Below are 25,000 nucleotides of genomic sequence, written 5' to 3' on the forward strand. Positions count from 1 at the left end.
TTACCATTAACAAAAACATTATAAGTACTATAGAGATTAACATTACCATTAACAATAACATTGCGTTCATCATCATCATTGCGATCACCCCCCCCCCACATGCGCCCCATGAACCGCCCCATCGACCGTGTCCTCTCCCTCAGGCATGTCCCCCGTCCTTCCCTTCCTGATGGTGGTGGCGCTGCAGCTGGGCGTCCCCGTGTCGGTGCAGGGGACCATCTACGCCACGTCCCTCCTCCTGACGGTGCTGGGGAAGCCCCTCATCGCCGCCCTGGCCGACTGCTTCCCCAACTTCAGGAAGGCCATCTTCTTGGTCGTCATCACCATCATGGTGGTCTCCTACAGCTGCGTCAGGTTCATCCCCCCCATGAGAGATCCGCCGGTTTTGAGAGGGAGGTTCGTCCTCGCTCCCGCCGGGCAGGCTGGGAATCCTTCAGCGTCTCCTCCTCCTCCTCCTCCTCCTTCTGTGTCTCCTTCGTCGCTGGTACTGACGTCGGGAGGCGAGGTCGAGTCGGGTCAGGAGGTCGTCGGGGAAGCAAAGCCAATGCTTGTGACTCAGGACGATGGTAAGTAGAGTAAAGTTTTATCTATTAATGCTTAAGAATTCATATTTTCCGTCATTTTTATTTTTATTTTTCACAATTGTTATTGCTATTTAAAGTTTTATTTAGTACTTCGAGTCGAGATCAAACGAAAAAAATAAATTTCTTTTTGAATATTTTAGAAATCGAAACATCACATACCGCCTTACCGTATAACAGCATAAAACCACCCGGTTTATATTTTCCTTCGCTTTTCCAAAAGTCAAATAAAGGCTCGATATTGATCCAATTAAACACAATGGCCTACAACATAAACATTTATACATAAAACCATATTTGAAACTAAATATTACGCAGTCTGTTGCTCTGAAAGATAATGAAAAGATGCTTAATCACTAATTATTTTTCGCTAATGATAATATTTACGTTAAAAAAGAAACCAACAAAAATATATTACGGTCGTTTCCCCTCAGGCCATCTAGCGGATTTATTTGTTATCTTCGGAATATCTAATTTACGAATAAATGACTCTATTAAACCCCTTTTAGAAAACGGAATGGATGCACTTTTAGTTAATGGTTATAGATATAGGGTGATTGTTTTTAATCAGCTCCGTTTCATTTACATTTTAAACGGCTCTTAATGAATAAAACTATATCCATGGAAGCGTACGGGCGAATGGAACGCAAAAAAAGATGATTGTGAATACTCAGAAAAGGAAAAGAGAGCGTAGGCAATCCCGAGGCAACAATTTTATCGAGTATGCATAAATATAACTAACAGAAGATAATAATGCCAAAAAAAATAATAATGCCAAAAAATGCCTTTCAATTGTGTAAATTCGCTTATGAAAATATATATTTACTTTGACTGAGGACCCAAACCTACACAAAACTCGTTTGTCGCAGGGGGTTGTTTCATCGCCATGTCCTGGGACTGCATAGCCACATGCAATCAGCCCTGGGCATGTCTCAACAGCAACATGACCTCTGGCGCTGACCTGAAGGCGACCCACGTCCCCCCTGACCTCGGCGACGTAGCAGAGGGCGGGGGCGAGGCGGAGGGAGGGTCATCTGAAGGGAGTTGGATGGTGACGGCGCCCAACGCTCGCTTTTACAGACTCGAGGGATCCGATGTCCCACCGATGGACCTTGTGGATGTGAATATTACGTGAGTTGATGCTTTTTGTTATTCGTTGTTATGAGAGGTAGTTTTTGAATATGTATGTGTAGTAGTAGTAGCAGTAGAAGTCATTGTAATAGTAGCTGTAGTAGTAGTTGTTGTAGTAGTAGTAGAAGTTGTAATAGTAGTTGTAGTAGTAGTAGTAGTTGTTGTAGTAGTAGCTGTAGTAGTAGTAGTAGTAGAAGAAATAATAGTAGTAGTAGTAGGAGTGGTAGCAGTAGTAATAGTAGTAGTTGTAGTAGTAGTAGTATTTGATATAGTATATATATAACTATTTCTGTGTTCCAGATTTATATGTATTGTAATACACACACGCACAGACCTTCAACCTCACACACACACACACACACACACACACACACACACACACACACACACACACACACACACACACACACACACACACACACACACACACACACACACACCTTAACACCCTTACACACACCTTAACACCCTTACACACACCTTAACACCCTTACACACACCTTAACACCCTTACACACACACACCCTTACACACACACACACCCTTACACACACACACACCCTTACACACACACACACACCCTTACACACACACACCCTTACATACACACACACACACACACACACACATCCTTACACACATACCCCACTCACACCAACCCACAAAACACTACCCCTCCCTTTCTCCCCTTCAACCCATTTCACCTCCTCCCTCCCAACTCCATTCCAGACTGGAGTGCGCGGGCGGGGAGTGGAAGGGAGAAACCTGCATATCCGCGTGGAGTTATGGAGAGTTCTGGTTGTATTTCCTCCTCTTGATCATCGGTCAGCTGTGCTTCAACACGGCCAACTCCATCACGGACGCCATTGCTGTTGATTCAGTGGGTGAGACCTCCGGGGAGTGAGGGTTGGGTGGGGGTAAGGGGGATGGGGTGGGAGGGGAAGGGGTAAGGGGGAGTAAGGGGGATGGGAAAGGGGGGAGTAAGGGTGAGGGGGAAGGGAAGGGGATGGGGTGGTGTGGGGAGGGGGTGGTATGGGGGTTAGGGGGATGGGGAGGGGGTGGTGTTGGAGGGGAAGGGGGAGTGGTGGGGTGAGGGGGAGGGGAGGAGGTGGTATGGGGTCGTGTGGGGGTGAGGGATGGGGGAGGTTGTGTGGGGGGGAAAGGGTGTTGGAGTAAGGGGGGTGGGGGTAGGTGGTATGAAGTGAGGGTGGGAGAGGTGAGATTGGGGTTTTACTAGGGTTTTTTTTTTTTTTTTTTTTGTTTCTTGCCTTTCTTTATTCTTGAGATTATTATTTTTTTATATAGTTTTGTTGGATTTCATTTTTGTTTTGCTTAATGTCTCTCTCTCTCTCTCTCTCTCTCTCTCTCTCTCTCTCTCTCTCTCTCTCTCTCTCTCTCTCTATCTATCTATCTATCTATCTACCTATCTATCTATCTATCTATCTATCTCTATCTCTCTCGCATTCAAAACAAAAGAAAAAAAACACAACCTTGTTATTGCTACAAACCCAATTATTTGATATATATTAACACAAAATCTAGAGGGAAGAACATCAATTCAGAGAACCATTTGCAGAGATAAGAGAACAGCTTCAGTTTAACGAACCGATTGAAGCTTCGAAATTGAGGTTCGTTCGAAATCTCGACACAGTCCACGCGCCTCGTAAACATTTCCATTTCGATGAATAATTACGTTTTTGCTCATAAAAATAAGTAATCAAATTCAGAAGAAAAAAATATATTGCACATAGGACGTCTTGATGATCGTATATACGATGAGGTGAGTTTAGGGAGCGGAAAAAATATAGTGATTTTGAAGTGCGAATAGTATTTTTTTTTTTTTTTTTTTTTTTTTTGTAGAGTGCGAATGAACCTTCTCAGGTACAAATGAAACCCTTTCACTGTTCGTAGGGTACGCGCGAAACCTTAAATATATTCGTCGGTTTTAGAAGAAATATACGTATATATTTTTCAGAAGTTGTTTGTCATGCTTCTCGATAATCAGAAAAAAAGGAAGAAAAATAGTTTGTACCCGACATATATGTATGTGTGTGTGTGTGTGTGTGTGTGTGTGTGTGTATGTATGTATGTATGTATGTATGTATGTATGTATGTACGTATTTTTATGCTATACAACAACCGCATTCGATCTATTCGGCCTAGAAGGGACCAACTAAAAAAAAAAAAAAAGCAAAAATATATTGGACAGTTAGGGTAAATGGCATTGTCCCATTTAGTTTAATAGCGTCATTTCTGCAATCTAGGAATAAAGTTTATGTACTATCATCAAGAGACATTTTGTTTAATCATTTATAAAGGCTGGCATGATAGCACCGACGATCGAATTTTTTATGCCTTATTAAATAAATGCAATGTGACAGTTTGGGTTAAATCGGAGCCATTAACGTACAAAAAAAATAAAAATGGAATGTTAGCTTTGCTCTGCGTATTTGAAATGAATATGTGATAAATGTTTTATATCATTACATAAAATACATTGGCTTTGATGGGGACATCAGTACTTGACCTATTTATTGGACGCAGTTCATGAAAGTTAGAAAACTTGGTAAAAGATGCGGTCTGATCTGCAGCTCTCTCTCTCTCTCTCTCTCTCTCTCTCTCTCTCTCTCTCTCTCTCTCTCTCTCTCTCTCTCTCTCTCTCTCTCTCTCTCTCCTCTCTCTCTCTCTCTCTCTCTCTCTCTCTCTCTCTCTCTCCATGTATACATACAAATATGTATATATATGTTGTGTGTGTTCGTGTGTGAATGTACATGTATATATGTTTATATATATACACATACATATGTGTGTATGTATGTATTTACATATATATTTCTGTATGTTCATTTTATTCTGAATTATATATTTTTTATTGCAAACATTATCACGATGAACGCTGTGCATTTTTGTTTTCAAAGTAATTGTATTAAGTAATTGAATAAAAGCTGTAACAGTGTCGATTTTCTACGTCCAAATAAATTATATTTTTGTTGCCTTTTTTATTCATAAATATTTCATTTTTAACTTGTTGCCATTTTTAGGTTTTATATTCTATACACAAATATATGATTATTGTATTTCCTGTCATTATCATTTTTTTTTTCTTCATTTATATCTATTTTCACATACATCCACTTTCTCTATTTCTTTCCTCATAACTTCATGCTTTCATTTCTTTCCTCAAAAAAGAATGTTTCCTTTTTCTTATCAACATAACTCTTTATATCTTTCTTTGGTTTTCTCTTACTTCATTTGCCTCATTTTTTCCTCATAATATCATGCTTGTGTTTTCTTCTTGTTCTTCTCTCATTCTTTCCTTTTAATCACTTTCTTTTCTCATTCTCGTTCTCTTCTCCTTCTCCTTCTTGTGTACCTTCTATCTACCTCTTTCTCCATATTCTCATGATTACTCATAATAATAATTCTTGTGTTTTCTCTTAATCCTTCTCTTATTCTTTTATCCCATTTTTCTCATTCTTCGTCTCGTTCTATTCTCTCCTCCTTCTCGTTCTTGTGTGCCTTCTATCTACCTCTTTCTCCTCACCTCATAAATATCATGAGCGTTTCTCCCCCATAAATTCTTTTATCCATGGCTCTCCTCCGTCTGTCTCATCCACCTCTTTCCATATATACCTCCTCACAAACCTTCTCATCCTGCCATCCATTTCTCTCCTTATAACTCACCCACTCACTTCACAACCACCCCTCTTCACCTCTCTCTCTCTCTCTCTCTCTCTCTCTCTCTCTCTCTCTCTCTCTCTCTCTCTCTCTCTCTCTCTCTCTCTCTCTCTCCTCTTCACCTCCTCACTTCACAAGCCTCTCACTTACCCACAAGCCTCACTCATCCCCATCCCCACAAACCCCCTTTTTCACCCCCTCCCCATTCACCCCCATCCCCCCAACTCACCCCTTCAACCCATCCCCCCCACTTCCCCACATCCCTCTCATCCACAACCCCCAACTCACCCCCTCCCCACAAACCCCCTTTTTCACCCCCCCATCCCCATTCACCCTCCCTCACCCCCAACCCCCCAACTCACCCCCTCCCCATCTCACCCCTCCTCCATTCCGCCACAGGCGAAGGAGGGGCTTTCGGCGTGCAACGAGCGTGGGGAACCGTCGGATGGGGGTTGATGGGCCCCATTAGCGGCTACCTCATCGACTGGTGGTCCGGGTCCTCAGTCACGAAGGACTACACCCCAGCCTTCCTGCTCGTCTTTTTACTTGGCTCTGTTGATATCCTATTGTCGGCTGCGACGCTTAAGGTGAGTGGGTCTTGGGTTGGGTTGGGAAGAGGAGGGGGAGGTGAGGGGTGAGGGGATTGGGTGGGTGGGGGGAGGTGAGGGGGAGTGGGTAGGTGGGGGGAGGTGAGGGAGTGGGTGGGTGGGAGAGGGGAGGTGAGTGGGGAGAGAGGCAGAGAGAGAGAAAGAAAGAAAGAGTGAGTGAGTGGATAGAGAGAGAGAGATCAAGGGGAGAGAGGATATAAGAATCAATGTACTTTTATACCACTTGCTCTCCTCCCCTGATTACTTTCCCATTTTTTTTTTTATGACAATCTACATTTATTTACGAAATTTCATTTTTGCCAGTATCGTAAAACCTACATTTCTTCTTTTATGAAATCATAAAAGTTATGACGACATAGATTCTTGTTCAGAAATTCACCAAGAAATAAGTTTTCCTTTGTTGTGTATTCACGACTATTCGACTGTTGGAGCTCTTGTCAAACTTCTACGGAGATAAAGAAATAACTTTTGATATGCATATACATGAATGTGTGTCTGTACGTTTATGTATATGTATATGTATATATATACATACCATGGATGACCTATGTATGTACGTGTGTGTGTGTGTGTGTGTGTGTGTGTGTGTGTGTGTGTGTGTGTGTGTGTGTGTGTGTGTACAGACATATAGCTTATTCATGGTTGGTTGTGTACATTAACGTTTGCTTTCTCTTCCTCCTCTTTCCCTCTCCCTTAAATCCTCATCTCTCCCTCTCCCTTAAATCCTCCTCTCTCCCTCTCCCTTAAATCCTCATCTCTCCCTCTCCCTTAAATCCTCCTCTTTCCCTCTCCCTTAAATCCTCCTCTTTCCCTCTCCCTTAAATCCTCCTCTATCCCTCTCCCTTCAATCCTCCTCTATCCCTCTCCCTAATAATCCTCCTCTTTCCCTCTCCCTTAAATCCTCATCTCTCCCTCTCCCTTAAATCCTCCTCTCTCCCTCTCCCTTAAATCCTCATCTCTCCCTCTCCCTTAAATCCTCCTCTTTCCCTCTCCCTTAAATCCTCCTCTTTCCCTCTCCCTTAAATCCTCCTCTTTCCCTCTCCCCTTAAATCCTCCTCTTTCCCTCTCCCTTAAATCCTCCTCTTTCCCTCTCCCTTAAATCCTCCTCTATCCCTCTCCTTAAATCCTCCTCTATCCCTCTCCCTTAAATCCTCCTCTTTCCCTCTCCCTTAAATCCTCCTCTTTCCCTCCCCTTAAATCCTCCTCTTTCCCTCTCCCTTAAATCCTCCTCTTTCCCTCTCCCTTAAATCTCTCCTCCTCTTTCCCTCTCCCTTAAATCCTCCTCTTTCCCTCTCCCTTAAATCCTCCTCTTTCCCTCTCCCTTAAATCCTCCTCTTTCCCTCTCCCTTAAATCCTCCTCTTCCCTCTCCCTTAAATCCTCCTCTTTCCCTCTCACCTTAAATCACCTCCTCTTTCCCTCTCCCTTAAATCCTCCTCTTTCCCTCTCCCTTAAATCCTCCTCTCTCCCTATATGACCTTCATTCCTCCTTTTTGTTTCTTATCCTTATCCTCTCTGCCTCCTTCCCTTCCTTGTCCCTCCCTTCTTGACACCATCCCTCCCTCCCTTATCCCTTTTCCCTCTCCTCCCTCTTCCTTGTCCGTCCCTCTCTCAATCTCTTCCTCCCTCCTACCCTTTCTCCCTCTCCTCCTTTATTATTCCCTCCTGCCCTTCCTTCCCTTCTCTCCCTCTCCTCCCTCTCCTCCCTCCCTCCCCCCTCCATTTTCTCCCACTCTCTCCCTCCCTCTCCCCCCTCCCAACCTTCCCTCCACTCCTTCGCCTCCACAACACCTTCCCTCTCCCCCTCTCTCCTCCCCCTCCCACCCTTCCTTCCCTCCCCCCCCTCCTTCCCTCCCCTCCCTCTCTCCCGCTCTCCCACCAAGGTCCCAGAAATGAAGTCAGACAACGCCATGTTAAAGAACCTGCGACCTCTCCTAAGTGATGTTCGTTTCTTCACCTTCTGTTGCTTCGTTATCATGAACGGCTGTTTCGATGGCGTCGTGGCTAATTTCATATTCATGTAGGTAACTATTCTTTATCTAATTATTGGTCTTTCTTGGTATTCTATACATGGGGTAGTCGGATAATTTTATATTCACGTAGGTAACTATTATTTATTTCATTATTGTTCTTTCTTGGTAGTCTATACATGGGGTTGTCGGATAATTTCATATTCATGTAGGTAACTATTATTTATCTAATTATTTGCATTTCTTGGTATTCTATACATGGGGTAGTCGGCTAATTTCATATTCATGTAGGTAACTATTATTTATTTATTTGCATTTCTTGGTATTTAATTTTATATTCATGTAGGTAACTATTATTTATTTAATTATTGGTCTTTTTTGGTATTCTATACATGGGGTGGTCGGCTAATTTCATATTCATGTAGGTAACTATTATTTATTTATTTGCATTTCTTGGTATTTAATTTTATATTCATGTAGGTAACTATTATTTATTTAATTATTGGTCTTTTTTGGTATTCTATACATGGGGTGGTCGGCTAATTTCATATTCATGTAGGTAACTATTATTTATTTATTTGCATTTCTTGGTATTCTATTCATGGGGTAGTCGGATAATTTCATATTCATGTAGGTAACTATTATTTATTTAATTATTGGTCTTTCTTGGTATTCTATACATGGGGTAGTCGGCTAATTTTATATTCATGTAGGTAACTATCATTTATTTAATTATTTGTGTTTCTTGGTAGTCTATACATGGGGTAGTCGGGTATGTGGTATTTTATGGTATTTTGTGACGAAAACAATATATGGATTATTGCTTCATAAATAGATGGATGATGATAATGATGGTGATAGGTAGGTAGATAGATAGATGAATACTTGGATAAATAGATAAGTGAATAGATAGATAGATGGGTGCATGAATAAATGAATAGATAGATATATAAATAAATACATGAATGAATTAATAAATAGCTAAAGAAATAAAGAAAAAAGAAAAAAAAGAAAATTAACAAAACTTCACAAACCCGTCACGTGACACCCATCTTAAATCTGCCATCTCTCTCCCCCTCCCCTCTTACCTCCACACCTCCACTTTCTCCCTCTCTTTTCCTCTCCCCCCCCTTCCCCCTCCCCCTTCCCCCTTTACCCCCTCCCTCTCTCCTCCTCCCCCATCCCTCTCTTCCCCTTCCCCTTTCTTCCCTCCCTCCTCCCCCTTCTTCCCTCTCCCAATCCTCTCCCTCCCCATCCCCTCCTCATCTCACTCCACCTTCCCCTCTCCCCCTCCTCCCTCTCCCTCCCCCTCCCCCCCTCCCCCTTTCCTCCTCCCTCCTCTCCCTCTCCCTCTCTCCCCTCCCTGCTCCTCCCCTTCCCCTTTTTCCTCCCCTCCCCTCCCCACCTCCCTCCTCCTCCCCATCTCTCCTCCCCTCTGCCTCCTCCTCTCCACCTCCCTCCCTCTCCCCTCCCTCTCCCTCCTCCCCCCACCTCCCTCTCCCTCTCCCTCCCCCTTTTTCCCTCCCCCTCTTCTCCCTCCCTCCTCCCCTCCCCCTTCTTCCCTCCCCTCTTCTCTCCCCCATTCCTCTCTCCCTCCACCCCACCTCCCTCTTCTCCCTCTCTGCCCACAGGTCATGGCAAGAAGGACATGAGTCGGAGGAACTGAGCCATGAGTGCTATATGAAGTTTTTGCAAGGATTCACGCTCTTCGTCCAATGCGCTATAGAGGCGCCTTTCATGTTCGTCTATAGTGAGTATTGTGTCAGTTGAGTGTGGTGTGTTGTGGGGTCCTTTGTGGCGTGTGTGTGTGTGTGTGTTTCGTTTATGGTGAGGGTCTTGGGTTTTTTTTGTGGAGTATCTCTTTTATGTAGTGAGGTTTCTTTACATGTGGTGAAGTTTACTTCCCTTGCTATGTAGAGTAATATCTTTCATGAGCATCTTTTGACCTTTTATTTTCCTGCAGGTGACATGCTTTCTTTTAATTAGTTTCCATGGTGAGGTATCTTTCTAGCACTTTGTGTCTTTCCTTATGAGACATCTTTAATGAGTATATTTATAAAGAGTATCTTTTAGTTGATAGGTATCTTTTTCATGAGTATATTTTATAGTATCTTTTATTTCTTTTATCTTTCTTTTATGGTGACTATCTTTTCATGTGTATCTTTTATGGCATCTTTTTATAGTGCAGTATCTTTTTACAGGAGAGCATTTTATACACCATTGAGCATCTATCTTCATTACATATCTTTATCATGCACATGTTATAAAGTTGTGCAGTATATACATGGTATGGCATCTTTTACAGTGCCTATCTTGTAATAATGTAATAAAGTATCTTTTATGGTGAAGTATCTTTCATAGGAATCTTTCTTTTTTTAGTAGAGTATCTTTTATAGACACATCCTCATATGATATTAAAATATCTTATATAAAGCATCTTAGAAAAGATATTTATGATAAGACATAAATACACACACACACACATAATAATACACACACAATAATAATATAACACATATAATATATATATGTCATACATATTATAAAAATAATAAAATAAGTCAACAATATTACTATTTATTTAATATTTACACATTAATAATATACATATAATGTCTACGACGTTTACTACATACATAAGACAATACACACAATAATATAAATAATACGTCATTATATACTGAAACAATATTATATACACTGTTTAAAGGTTGCATATAATATTATTATTGCTATGCTGTCATCATTCTCATACATATTATGACACATGTATATGATAATAACAATATTAATATATATACACACACAATAATATATACATACATCATGTTTAATAATAATATAATATATACATACATATATAATATACATATACACATACACATACTACTAACAATAATTATACACACACACACACACATCACGTAATATATTTATTTACATATGCACACACAATCATCAATAACACCATCAACTTATTCATATTTAATGTCCATGTCACAAGAATATAATAATATATAATGGTATATAATACTATACTAATAAGAATATCAATTTATTAAATAACGTTCCATTATATTAAGACATATACATATTAATATCATTACAATACACTACTATTGATATAATGCATATTATATATTATTATATAAACAAGACACGTTGTCATTATTATTACTAACGTTTAAAGTTTGCCACACTATTACATAATAATAATAATAATGTTACATTACACATATATATAGTGAGAAGAGCAGAGAGAAAGACAGGGGGAAAGAAGGGGTGAAGAGACAGAAAGAGAGAAAGAGAGAGACAGAAACATAGAAAGAGAGAAAGAGAGAGAGACAGAAAGAGAGAGAGAGAGAGAAAGAAAGAGAGAGAGAGAGAGAAGGGAGAATAAAAGGTATTTCCCTAAGACCGATGATCTATCTTGTCACACAGCGTAATTTCAGGAGTTAAGCTCTTAAGCTCCAAATTTAGAATTACAAGTTAGAGAAAAGTTAGAAGAGACTTTAATGAGAGGTCAGGGATCTCATCTCGTACTTTTTTTCTTTTTCTTTTTTTATCTTCTTTTTTTATCCGTTTTTTTTTTTTTTTTATTTTTTCTTTACTTTCAAATTCAGTTTCATCAGTTGTCCAATATTTGTTTATTTTTCTTCTTTGCTTTTTATCCTGTTTTTTTTTTTTTTATCACATACATTTTTTTCACTTTCTCATCAGTCGTCCATTTGTTTATTTTTTCTGTTCTTTTCTTTTTCATCATGTACATTCTTGCATTTTTCTGTTATTTTTCTCCCTTTTCTCTCTCTCTCTTTTAGAATTTTCTCTTCTTTGGTCCCTCTCCTCTTAATCATCTCAGTTTTCTCAGCTCTCCCTTTTCTCTTTTTTCTTTTTTTCTTATTTGATAGATAGATAGAATGATAGATATATAGACTGATTGGTTGCTGTGGTTAGATAGATAGATTGATTAATTGATTGACAGGTTTATTGGTTGGTAGATGGTGAGATTGGGAGGTAGGTAAATAGGCCTAGCTGATGGATAGATAAATAGATAAGTAGATTATGGCTAGATGGACAAAAAGACACTTCTTAATACTCTCAAAATAAACAGACAAACAAAAATCCACTGAATACTTCTTAATATTCTCAAAATAATATTTAAGTCTTCTTGTTTTTTGTGTTCTTATTTACTTCTATTTACCAACCCACCCTCCATTTATCTTTCCCCTCCTAACCTCTGTGAGATTGAGGTTAAATATGTATTTGCTATAATGCATGTATATTTGTATTATGCTTTGCTTTATGTTGTATCATATCACTGAGCTTGTGAATAATTACAATGTAACTTTATTAGTTATCCAGATAGGATGTGTAACGGAATTGTGATCCCGTAAAAAGCAGCTGTTACTGTCTGCCACCACGTGACTGTGACGTCACTTAAAAACCTACATTTGACGGCGAAATTATTTGCGAATCACGAGTTTATTAAATCTTGCAAAACCTTACGTGTGGTTAAATAAACCCTTAATGACTGCCTTAGATAGATAGATAGATATTAAATATTAAAGAGATATATAGATATTAACCCAAACAACCTCTCTCTCTTCCTCCTCCAGGTTGGTTCCTGAGGAAGATGGGCGCGCAGCAGGTAACCTCCCTCGTGTTCTTCCTGTACATCTTCCGCCTGCTTGGTCTCTCGGTCGTGGGCGCCTACGGTCCTGCGTGGGCGACGCTGCTGGTGGAATTCCTCAACGGTCCCTGCTATGGCCTCGGGTACACCGCCATCGTCGTCTATGCCGCTAAGATCTCGCCTCCGGGAACGTCCAATACGGTGCAGAGCGTCGTGAACATTTGCTATGAGAGTTTCGGTGAGGTGCTGGGCTTGTTTTTTTTTTTTTTTTTTTTTTTTTTTTTTTTTTTTCTCTCTCTGTTTGTTTGGTTGTCTGTCTGTTTTTGTCTTTCGATCTTTCGTTTGTGTCTGTCTGTCTGTTTTTGTCTTTCGATCTTTCGTTTGTGTCTGTCTGTTTGTCTCTATCTCTGTCTGGTTTCTCTCTCTGTATGGTTTCTCTCTTTCTGGTTCTCTCTCTCTCTCGTTCTCTCTCTCTCTCTCTCTCTCTCTCTCTCTCTCTCTCTCTCTCTCTCTCTCTCTCTCTCTCTCTCTCTCTCTCTCTCTCTCTCTCTCTCTCTCTCTCTCTCTCTCTCTTTATATATATATATATATATATATATATATATATATATATATATATATATTATATATATATATATATAAATATATATATATATATATATATATATATATATATATATATATATATATATATATACCACATTCTTCGCAGGCTCTCTCATGAATTCATCTTATTTTACGTTTTACTCATAATTCCTCATTCATCACAGACTCTCTCATAAACATCTTATTTACGTTTTACTTATAATTCCTCATTCTTCACAGGCTCTCTCATAAACTCACCTTACTTACGCTTTACTCATAATTCCTAATTCCTCACCCTCATAATTCCTCATTCATCACAGACTCTCTCATAAACATCTTATTTACGTTTTACTTATAATTCCTCATTCTTCACAGGCTCTCTCATAAACTCACCTTACTTACGTGTTACTCATAATTCCTCATTCCTCACTCACCTCATTCTCCGTTTCACTCATAATTCCTCATTCTCCGTTTCACTCATAATTCCTCATTCTCCTCACTCACCTCATTCTCCATTTCACTCATAATTCCTCATTCTCCGTTTCACTCATAATTCCTCATTCTCCTCACAGGCTACGCGACGGCGAGTTTGGTGGGCGGCGTCTTATACCAGCAGTTCGGGGGTCCCAGAATGTACCTGATCTTCGGAAGTGTCTCAATACTGGTTTTCTTGCTGCACGTCCTGTCGCTCCGGTTCCTGCCGCCCCCTGAGGGTATGTTGAGGGGGGTGGGTTGTGTTGCTGAAGGGAAGGTGGGTTGTGGAGGAAGGGTGGGTTGTGTTGCTGAAGGGAAGGTGGGTTGTGTTACTGAAGGAAGGGTGGGTTGTGAAGGGAGTGGGTAGTGTTACTGAAGGGGGTATAAGAGTGTCATCTTTTATTATTATTATTTTATTATTATCAATTCCAAGTTGTTGTTTTAGGTATTTGAGTGTTAGTTTTGACTATTCTTTTTATTATAGTTAAGAGTTAAGAGTGTTATTTTTTTATTATTTTTAGTTATTGATAAGAGTTATTTTTTATTAATCCTATTTGTTAGCAGTGTTATTTTTAGTTATTTTAAGCTATTGTTGTAACTTTTTTAAGAGTGTCATATTTACTTTTTAGTGGTGTTTGTGTGTGTGCGTGCGTGTGTGTGTGTTTATGTGTGTGTGTGTGTGTGTGTGTGTGTGTGTGTGTATGTGTGTGTGTGCGTGCGTGTGTGTGTGTTTATGTGTGTGTGTGTGTGTGTGTGTGTGTGTGTGTGTATGTGTGTGTGTGTGTGTGTGTGTGTGTGTGTGTGTGAGTGAGTGGGTGCGAATAGGAATATTTCATGATTTATAACAAACAATATAATCCTCTAACCCTGATATGAAATAATTATGAATAAATAAATTAATGATGAATGAAAATAGATGAAAATCTTCTCATTCTCTTCATAATTCCCATTTTCTTCATTAATTCCATTTTCTTTATTATTCCCATTCTCATTATTCCCATTTTCCTCATTCTTTCCATTCTCCTCATCCTTCCCATTTTCCTTATCTTTCCCATTTTCCTCATCCTTCCCCATTCTCCCCATCCTCCCTACTCCCCTTATCCTTTCCCACTCCCCTTATCCTTCCCACTCCCTTCATCCTTCCCACTCCCCACATTCTTCCCCATTCTCATCCCTCTCTTCTTCCCCCCTTTTACTTCCAGCCCTAACGAACGGGGAGGTGACACGGGCGCGGAGAGGAGACGCCCACGATGCAGAGGAGAAGGCCGCCCTCAGCCTCGAGTCCCCGATGGAGAGTAACCACCGGGGAAGCGTCGACACCCAGCACCAGGAGGAGGCGGTGAAGGAGGAGGAGGAGGAGGAGGAGCGGGGAGGCGGGAGAGAAGATGGAGAGGCGGTGGAGATGATATAAGGAGGGAGGGGCGGAGGAATGAGGAAGGGAGGGAGGGAGGGAGAGAGGAAAGGAGGGAAAGGGTAATGATAAAAATAAATAGGAGAGAGATGGAAGGGAGATAGAGAGAGATTGAGGAAAGGGGGATTAGAAAAAAAGACAAGTGAAATAAAAAACGAAGGGAGGAGAGGAAGGAAGGGGAGATGGAAAGAAAGAAGATGAGAGAGTGGTAAAAAGAATCAGAGAAAAATGAGAGACGATTGGATAAAAAGAACGAGAGAGGACAAGAGAGAGCTAGAAAGAAAGTGAGAGAGAAGAGGACGAGAGAGAGAGAGCTAGAAAGAAAGAGAGAGAGAGAGAGAACAAAAGGTAGCCGGAATAACAGACTAAAAGAGAGAGGGAGGGAGGACGGATACAAACAGGAAACGGGGAGAGGAGGACAAGGAAAAGAAGAGAAAATATGAAAAAAATATAATTAACATATAGGCTGTGAGAATAAGTGCTTTTGGAGATGTAATTTTAGAGAAAATGAGCAAGGAAGAGAGAAATAGAGATACAGTTAGACTAGGGATAACAAGAATTTTATGTAATTTTAAATAGAAAAGACAAGAAAAAAATAGACGCCAAAACTGTAAGATAATATGAATATGATATAGTTAATACATATATATAAGAGGGGAGATGAAATGACAATATGAACTTACTAAAAGATGCAGATGATAAAGATGAGAGAATGAGATGTTGACGATAAAGATGAGAGAATGAGATGTAGGCGATAAAGATGAGACAATGAGATGTAGACGATAAAGATGAGAGGGTGATGTTGACGATAAAGATGAGAGAATAAGATGTTGACGATCAAGATGAGAGAGAGAGAGAGATGTAGACGATAACGATAAGAGAGAGAGAGATGTAAACGATAAAGATGAGAGAGAGAGATGTAGTCGATAAAGATGACAAGACAGTTTTATAAGATACCATCGATGCTGCCTAGACCCTGGATAAGAATATAAACACGAGACAGATAATTATATAACCCAGACGAACAAATTTTACATAGCTGATAACGTCTAAAAGATAAGATCTTAATCCCTCCACGTTAAATATAAATAGGTTATATACCCGGAATGAACTGTTATTTTGAAAATATGGAAAATACCAGTATTTTATTCTTACATCTCTTAGTGGTTTCTAAGAATAAATATCTATTTTTTATTGTAAAAATTAATTCATTTTCATTTTTAACATGTTTGGCGGATGACTTTGTCTCGTGTCACAAATCAAAATATATTTTTCTATTTTTTCATCGGATATATAAATAATTACAGATACTCAAAACGCATCTCCCATATTTCCTCATTTTTTCAATAATTGTTATTCATGGCATCTATTCCACAAATGAGAAAAAACATAAACCATGACCATTTTCTTATAGATTATAATTGAATATGTGTAAGCCACAAGTACGAGTTGAGAATTTGTTTTCGTTTTAAACACGTGAACGCGCATGCTCACTAGCTTTTATGTGTGTCTACTGTTGTGCGTACAAAAGAATTGATAGACGATAGCAGTGATGTGAAGCGTAGCTATGACATGAGTATTAATATTTCTGTGTAACATATTAATGGAATGCACACACACACACACACACACACACACACACACACACACACACACACACACACACACACACACACACACACACACACACACACACACACACACACACACACACACACACACACACACACACACACAAACACACACAAACACACACACACACACACACACAAACACACACACACACACACACACACACACACACACACACACACACACACACACACACACACACACACACACACACACACACACACACAAAACACACACACACACACACACATACATACATTTATATTTATGCGTATATATACATATAGATATCGTCAGTATCACAAATTCACAGCATTATGTACAGCAGTGTTAACTCCTCAGTGTCTATTTATATAAATGTCCAGGTTTTATTATACTCAGGAGCAACAATGACAAGGAACTGAAAATGTATTTATCCAGTGCCATTATAACCAAGTGTTCTGTGTAACCACGTGTTCTGTGCGTGCAAAGTAACATTCCGATGTTGTGATCATCCAGCCAAGTCGAGCGAATAAAAGTAATAAAGTAATTTCATGAGTTTTTGTCTCCTATTCTTTAATATATATATTTTTTTTCTCTTCTCCTTTTATTTTATTTTAATTTGTTTTCTATTTTTTATTTTTTTTTTTTAAGGATTTACTAGCGTCTTGTCTTCCTTGGAAATTCAGGACCGTGATAAACATGAGGAGAGAAGAAAAAAAAGATAAAGTGACAGACAAATAGAGAAAGATGAAGACGAAGAAAAAAACGGAGAAAGAAATATTTACCACCTCTGTGTTCTATAACTCATTCTCATGCCTTTTATTTAATTTATCAACGGTCCCTCTCTCTCTCTCTCTCTCCTTCTTTCCTTCTTCATCTTCTTTTTCTTCTTCTCCATCTTCTTCTTCCTCTCCTCCTCCTCCTTCTTCTCCTTCTTCTTTTCCTTCTCCTTCTTCTTTTCCTTCTTTCTCTCCTCTTCCTTCTTCTTTCTCTCCTCTTCCTTCTTCTTCTTTCTCTTCTCTAACTTCTTCTTCTTTCTCTCCTCTTCCTTCTTCTTCTTTCTCTCCTCTTCCTTCTTCTTCTTTCTCTCCCCTTCCTTCTTCTTCTTTCTCTCCTCTTCCTTCTTCTTCTTTCTCTCCTCTTCCTTCTTCTTCTTTCTCTCCTCTTCCTTCTTCTTTCTCTCCTCTTCCTTTTTCTTTTTCCCCTCCTCTTCCTTCTTTTTCTTTCTCTCCTCTTCCTTCTTCTTTCTCTCCTCTTTCTTCTTCTTCTTTCTCTCCTCTTCCTTCTTCCCCTCCTCTTCCTGCCTCTGCTTCTTCTCCTCATTTTCTTCTCTTTCTTCTTTTTACAATATCAGACTCATGCAGTTTCCTGACCTCCACTGCCTCCATACCACAGGCTACGCGACCTCACATAAACACGTGTATTAAAAATTCTCACCATGCTGTTGAGGTTATATAAGGCATGCGCTCAATATCTTATTTTCAGTGTGTATGTAATTACTAATACTTAACTTGGACTAAAGATAGAGAGAGAGAGAGAGAGAGAGAGAGAGAGAGAGAGAGAGAGAGAGAGAGAGAGAGAGAGAGAGAGAGAGAGAGAGCTGTTTGTAATATACAGAAACAAATTCAATAATGTATTGTGTAAGACAAACGTAATAAAGTGTTTAATGTGTGTGTGTGAGAGAGAGAGAGAGAGAGAGACAGAGACAACGGTTTTATGATTCAAAACAATTGTAAATAAATTAATAGATTAATGGTATTTATTGAATAGTGTTACCGTTATACCCTGAACCCGTTTGAAAATTTAAAGGTAGAGTGTATATAAAGATGAATTATGGTCAATTATTCTCCCTGTTATCCTTATATGAGGATTAATGATGATAACCTTTCCCATTCTTACCGTTATCATTATAATAGATATGATTAAATGAAGATTAATTAAAACCATGATCAATTACTGTCATTATCATCATCATTATCGTCGTTTCTCTATCGTTCTTTTAATCTTGTGATGATGATTTGTGCATAGAGGAAACGTTCTGTCACTGTGAAAGCGAGTGGAAGTGCATTTATGAGAGGGAGCGCGTGAGAGGGAGAGATAGTGAGGGTCAAGAAAGCTAGTGTTTGGCAATCAGCCGTAGTGTGGGGAAGGTCTTGTCGTGGAAGGATGGTTTAGCATGAAGGCTCCAGCTACGGGACTTGTGTTTCTGAGACGAAGGTAAAGAGAGAGAGAGAGGGGCGGGGGAGAGGGAGAGAGAGAGAGAGAGAGTGAGTGAGTGAGACAGACAGACAGAGGGAGAGATAGACAGATAGATATAGAGAAAGGAAGAAAGAGAGAGACAGACAGACAGACAGAGAACCAGGAAAACAGAGAGAAAGAGAGAAACAAAGAGAGAGTGTGTGTGCGTGACAGAGAAAGAAAGAAAAAAAAAACAAGTATCAACGCTTTGGAAAAAAAAAATAGTTTTCCACGATTATGAAATCAAATGATTCGAAGCTCATCGTAAGACACTTGAAGGCGAAGATCCCCTGATAACTGCTTAATCATCCTGACCTAACGAAAAGGCCCAATTTGGAACGAAAATCACAATCGACAAGAAATGTAGTGAAAAAAAATTACCCTAAACGTTTTCAGTGTCAGTCCCCGGCTAGTGTTCAGTGTTAAGTGTATATAGATAATGAGATAAGGCGTGGCTAATAGAGATTATAAATAACAGAGGGGTACCCCTTAAACAAAGGTATCGGAGGTGCCAAGATCGTGTACGTTTGTGTTTGTGACTGTGTTTAAGGTGACTAATGGTGATCGTATTTCAAAACAGTGCCAATGTGAATAAATTAAATTTTCCATTTAATCTCTTTATTTTTTTCTGATTTAAAAAAGTCTTAGGAGATATCGTATCTCACCAAACAGCTGTGTGTACTACCTTCGCACGAGGGTTGAACAGCACAGGAGAAGCGTGGCACAGTGCCAGTGATACGTGGCAACAAACCCTGTGTAGTGCCACCATGACTCCAAAGTTCACACGTGTGTTTTCATCCACCTGCCGGGAGTGATTTAAGAAAAAATACAGTGTTATCGATGTGTTATTTCTTTCTCTTTTAGCTGCGGGTGACACCGTTGTCAGGAGGTGCCAATTGGTGCCAAGGTGCCAGTTACAGCCACCGGGATGAAGATCAACAAGGCACTGTTGCCCATCAAGGGTCATTATTTTATATTCTGGGGATGTGAGTATTGCCATAAATTATATAATGTATGAACGATGATAACATATGAGAGTGCTAACAGATTATCAGTTATATTATTTGGTACTATTGTTATTGTTTTCTCGTTTGTGAGCATTTAATCAGGAAGCGAATCTTTAAAATTAGCTCAGACACCACGTAAACATCTCACTTCCTGCTTCGACTCATCAATATTTAATTCTGATTTTTTAAATGACGTAAAAAGTAAGCAAAAATAGGCAAAAATATAACACAAGATAGATCCAGAATTGACTTAAAAGATATTTTATGAATTAGATCAACAAATAAACTGAATGAAAAAGGTATTCATTGACTATGTGATATGAACGATCTATATTCATATTATGTAAGTTAACTAATTTACTTGAGATAGATACACACTTTAATAAATTTTCTCCGTCTCTATTTATATCTGTCTATCTTTCTTTCTATATCGATCACTCAATCAGTCAGTCAGTCAGCCTGTTTATCTATATTTATCTATATCTATCTTTCCCTCTCTCTCTCTATATATATATATATATATATATATATATATATATATATATATATATATATATATATACCCATCTGTATCTATCTACCTATCTATATCTCTCTATCTACCTATCTATATCTATCTATTTATCTATCTATCTATCTATATTCATCTATATATCTACCTATCTATATTCGTCTATCTATCTACCTATCTATATTCATCTATCTATCTGCCTACCTATCTACCCACCTATCTACCTACCTACACCTACCTATCATCTATCTGTCTATCTATTATCTATCTATCTATACCCATCTATCTATCGATCTATCTATCAACAATCCATACCTATATAGCCATAACAAACCCTCACGGCCATTCCACCCACGGCGACCCCCCTCTCTCCCTTCCCTCCCGCAGCCTACGCGTCCGCCCTGCCCTTCATGATGGTGGTGGCGAGGCAGCTGGGGATCCCGGTGGCGCTGCAGGGAACCATCACTGCCGCCGTCATTGCCTTCGCCGTTTTAGCCAAGCCCGTGATCTCGGCGGCGGCGGACCACCTCCCCTCCCTCAGGAAATCGATCTTCTTGGGTCTCCTGACGATCATGGTGACCACGCTGGCGCCCATCGGGTTTCTGAAGCCCCTGTACCCGGCGCCGGTGGTCCAGGGGGCGCTCAGAGCCGAGGGGGCGTCGGAGGGGGTTCTGAGGGCGCGTGATACAGGTAATATATATATATATATATATATATATATATATATATATATATATATATATATATATATATATGTGTGTGTGTGTGTGTGTGTGTGTGTGTGTGTGTGTGTGTGTATTTTTTTCGTTTTTTCTTTTTTCTTTTTTTTCTTTTCTTTTTTTTTGTGGGGGGGGGTTGAGGGAAAGAGAGAGAGAAAGAAAGAAAGAAAGAGATAGAGAGAGAGTTAGACAGACAGAGACGGATAGAAAGAGAAAAGCAAAAGGAAAGAAAGAGAAAGAAGACGAAAGACAAGAACGAGAGGAAGCGAGAAAGAAAAAGACGAAAAAAAAAGAAAAAAGGAAAAAAATCGAAAGAAAAGTAACGAAGATAGAGATTTTTCTTTTCTCTACAAAAACACCACCACACCATCGCTAACAAACCCTCACACCCACACCAGGTACCTGTTACGTCTCGTCGGCTTGGGACTGTGACGTCACGTGCTCCCCAAGCCAGCCCTGCCCTCAAGCCACCTCTCCCTCTGGCTTTTCACTCTCCCTCCACCACCACCTGACTGACGACCCCGAACCAAAGGGCAAGAACTGGACAGACACACTCCAGCAGGAAGGTTATCGCTTTTACGTAGCGTCTGGTCTCCATTTTCCCGCCATTTTCGAAGCAGTTAATGTCAGGTGAATATATGGAAATAAGTTGGAAGATTCGTGTCATATTTTTTTCTTTTCTTTCATTTTTTTGAATTTATGGAAACTTGGCAAATAAAGCTTGTTCGATCCCCTAATAAGATGAATCAAAATAATCTTATCTATTTATCTTTTCTCCGAAGCGTCCATTTTCCCGCCATTTTCGAAGCAGTCAATGTCACGTGAATATATGCAAATAAATTGGAAGATCTGTGTCGTAATCTTTTAATTGAATTTACAGGAACTCGGCAAATGAAGCTTGTTCGATCCCCTGAATAAGATAAATCATAAAATCTTATTTATTCATCATCTCTCTTCAGCGTCGATTTTCCCGCCATTTTGGAAGATCTGTTGTCGTAATCTTTTAATTGAATTTACAGAAACTCGGCGAATGAATCTTGCTCGATCCCCTGATTAAATAGATAAAAAAAATCTTATTTATGCTCGATCCCCTGATAATTTTTTTTTTTTTTAATCTTATCTATTCATCTTTTCTCTTCAGTATACGTTGCAAAGGAGGAGAATGGAAGGGTCACGGCTGCCACGCCCCCTGGGAGACAGCTGAATTCTGGCTCTTTGTGACCCTCCTGCTGGCGGGACAGGTCGCCGCCTCCACCGTGGAGTCTATATCGGATGCAGTTTGTCTCGATATCATAGGTAGTCGAGGAGGAGAAGGATAGATGTGTCTGTCTGTCTTTCAGGAATTTTTGTATGTTGAGAGTGGTTGACGTCGAGTCCTGGAGTTTTCTTTATATATCTGATCCCTTTTATTCAAGTATTCATTTATCCATTCAGATTTTCGTTCGTGTAAACGTTCAGTAATCCATTTATTTACCTATCTATTTATCTGACCCATTTTATTCACAAATATTCATTTATCCATTCAATTTGTTTTTATTTATATACCTAAACGTTCAATCATCCATCTATTTACATATTTATCAATCAACTGACTTATTCACGAATCTAGTTATTAACCCACGAATCTAGTTATTAATCAACGAATTTACTTATTAATTGATTTATTTTTTCGTCACCTCATACCCCAGGAGAGAATGGAGATTACGGTTCGCAACGGGCATGGGGCGCTCTCAGCTATGGCATCGTGGGTACTCTGAGTGGTATCCTGGTAGACTGGTATTCCGGGCCTGGTATCGTGAAGGATTACATGCCCGCTTTTCTCCTGCTGGTTCTGCTGGGAACTCTGGACGTTTTGCTCTCATCGGCGACTCTCAAGGTCTGTGGAGAGGCGTGCCAAAGACTATATGCGAAGAAATGTTATGGAAAATGTTGTAAACAATAGATATAAAAGTAATGAATGATAAAAGATGTAGGAATGTTATAAACAAACTTTATATCACGGCTCCCTATCATTTAACCTAAGCACGACCAAAGGCTATACATATAGTATTATATGTTTAGGTTAAAGGAAAGGGGCTGTGATATAAAATGTATATATTTATTTTTTCTTTTTTTGGGGGGGAGGCGGGGGTAAATATAGCGGTCTTGTGAGGGCGTTAGGTTAGGTGATAGCAAACACGTGATTGGTTAGAATAATCAGGCTGTATTCTCTTTCTGTCTATCTATCTATCTCTTGCTCTCTCTCTCTCTCTCTCTCTCTCTCTCTCTCTCTCTCTCTCTCTCTCTCTCTCTCTCTCTCTCTCTCTCTCTCTCTCCCCCACCTTCCCTCCCTCCCTCCCTCCCTCCCTCTCCCTCTCTCCCTCTCCCTCTCTCTCTCTCTCTCTCTCTCTCTCTCTCTCTCCTCCCTCCCTCCTCTCTCTCTCTCTCTCTCTCTCTCTCTCTCTCTCTCTCTCTCTCTCTCTTCTCTCTCTCTCCCTCTCCCCCTCCCTCTCACTCTCACTCTCACTCTCACTCTCACTCTCACTTTCACTCTCCCTCTCCCTCTCCCTCTCTCACTCTCTCTCGCTCGTCTTTTTTTTTTCCTTTAAACCTCTTTGAGTTCTCTTCATCGACTCCTGTACGTTTATCAACTTTTTAATCCCTTTACTGGCTGACTGATTGACAATATGGATTCCATTGCAGACAGTTGGATTAAACAAAGGATTAAGATATCTAACGGCGTCACAGTTAGTCAAACACATTGCGAATTCATATTACACACACGCGAATACACACACACACACACACACACACACACACACTCACACTCACACACACACACACACACACACACACACACACACACACACACACACACACACACACACACACACACACACGCACACACACACACACACACACACGGAATAAACAAGCCTCTCCTCCTTCAGATTCCGAAATTCGAGGGCAGCGCCGCCATCTGCAGCAACCTCCGTCCTCTCCTCCGCCAGCCGGGCTTCTTCGTCTTCCTGTGCTTCACTTTCCTTATCGGCTTCTTCGATGGACTGGATACGGGCTATGTCTTCGTGTGGGTATCTTTGGTTGAGTGCGAGTTGTGTTGTTGGTGTTGGTGGTGGTGTTGGTGTTGTTGTTAGTAGTAGTAGTAGTAGTGGTAGTATCATCATTGTTGTTATTTTTTTTGTTATTATTATTATTATTATTATTATTATTATTATTATTATCATTATCATTATTATCATTACTACTACTATTATTATTGTTATTATTATTGTTACAGTTATTATTGTTATCATTATCATTATTATTATCATCATCATTATTATCATTACTATTATTATGTATCGTGGCGAATTATTTAAGTTTGTAAATATTATATGAAGATTATATTATCTTTATATGCACTGAAGGACTTACTAAAGAAATACCTACTTATTGAAAATGAAACGCCGTTTTGACCTCTGCATAAAACCTAAAACCCATTAAAAAAAGACATATAAGCCAATCATATAATTAAAATTCATTCCTCCATGCTTTCAAAATCAAAAACAGGCATTAAAAAATATATATTTCCTTTTTATTCTTCCTCCATGCTTTCAAAATCAAAAACAGGCATTAAAAAAATATATATATTTCCTTTTTACTCCTCCTCAGGCTTCAAGAAGACATAGGCGCCGGTACAAGTTTGGTTAAACACATGAAATTCATTCAAGGATTGACTCTGCTAGTCCAGGCCATCTCAGCTGCTCCCTTCATGTTTATCTACGGTAAGTAAGGCTTTAAATCAACGGTCGTGTACCTGATTTGCGATCTTAGAAGGGTCATGTTTATTTTTTTTTCCCGCTTTC

At 39.7% G+C, this 25,000-nt stretch overlaps 1 protein-coding gene, 1 long non-coding RNA gene and 1 other non-coding gene across 4 annotated transcripts in view; all 3 read left to right on the forward strand.

Moving 5' to 3' along the window:
* LOC113823423 (major facilitator superfamily domain-containing protein 6-A) overlaps positions 1-15,077 on the forward strand; it is a 31,359-nt gene extending 16,282 nt beyond the window's left edge. The window contains exons 3-11 of the transcript XR_011398711.1: positions 144-566; positions 1,451-1,712; positions 2,442-2,596; positions 5,790-5,977; positions 7,880-8,020; positions 9,620-9,716; positions 12,583-12,834; positions 13,754-13,894; positions 14,858-15,077. This is a non-coding gene — a transcript (major facilitator superfamily domain-containing protein 6-A). The remainder of the gene's footprint in view (positions 1-143; positions 567-1,450; positions 1,713-2,441; positions 2,597-5,789; positions 5,978-7,879; positions 8,021-9,619; positions 9,717-12,582; positions 12,835-13,753; positions 13,895-14,857) is intronic.
* Positions 15,078-15,100: 23 nt separating this feature from the next.
* LOC138862419 (uncharacterized) lies at positions 15,101-17,223 on the forward strand. Its single transcript, XR_011398712.1, has 2 exons — positions 15,101-15,927; positions 15,984-17,223. It is a non-coding gene; the product is annotated as an uncharacterized lncRNA (long non-coding RNA).
* Positions 17,224-18,743: 1,520 nt separating this feature from the next.
* The window catches only part of LOC113823422 (major facilitator superfamily domain-containing protein 6), a 9,179-nt gene continuing 2,922 nt past the window's right edge, over positions 18,744-25,000 (forward strand). Inside the window, exons 1-8 of one of the 2 annotated variants that reach the window (XM_070124687.1) lie at positions 18,744-18,897; positions 19,783-19,904; positions 20,824-21,126; positions 21,554-21,785; positions 22,297-22,451; positions 22,844-23,031; positions 24,086-24,222; positions 24,807-24,919. In XM_070124687.1, the coding sequence (XP_069980788.1) occupies positions 19,847-19,904; positions 20,824-21,126; positions 21,554-21,785; positions 22,297-22,451; positions 22,844-23,031; positions 24,086-24,222; positions 24,807-24,919 (1,186 nt within the window). In that variant the 5' untranslated portion in view covers positions 18,744-18,897; positions 19,783-19,846. Of the gene's footprint in view, positions 18,898-19,583; positions 19,905-20,823; positions 21,127-21,553; positions 21,786-22,296; positions 22,452-22,843; positions 23,032-24,085; positions 24,223-24,806; positions 24,920-25,000 lie in introns of those variants that run through there. The other variant, XM_070124688.1, reaches the window with a different exon arrangement.

The sequence above is a fragment of the Penaeus vannamei genome, chromosome 8 (genome assembly GCF_042767895.1).
Source record: "Penaeus vannamei isolate JL-2024 chromosome 8, ASM4276789v1, whole genome shotgun sequence".
In the NCBI taxonomy this organism is placed as follows: domain Eukaryota; kingdom Metazoa; phylum Arthropoda; class Malacostraca; order Decapoda; family Penaeidae; genus Penaeus; species Penaeus vannamei.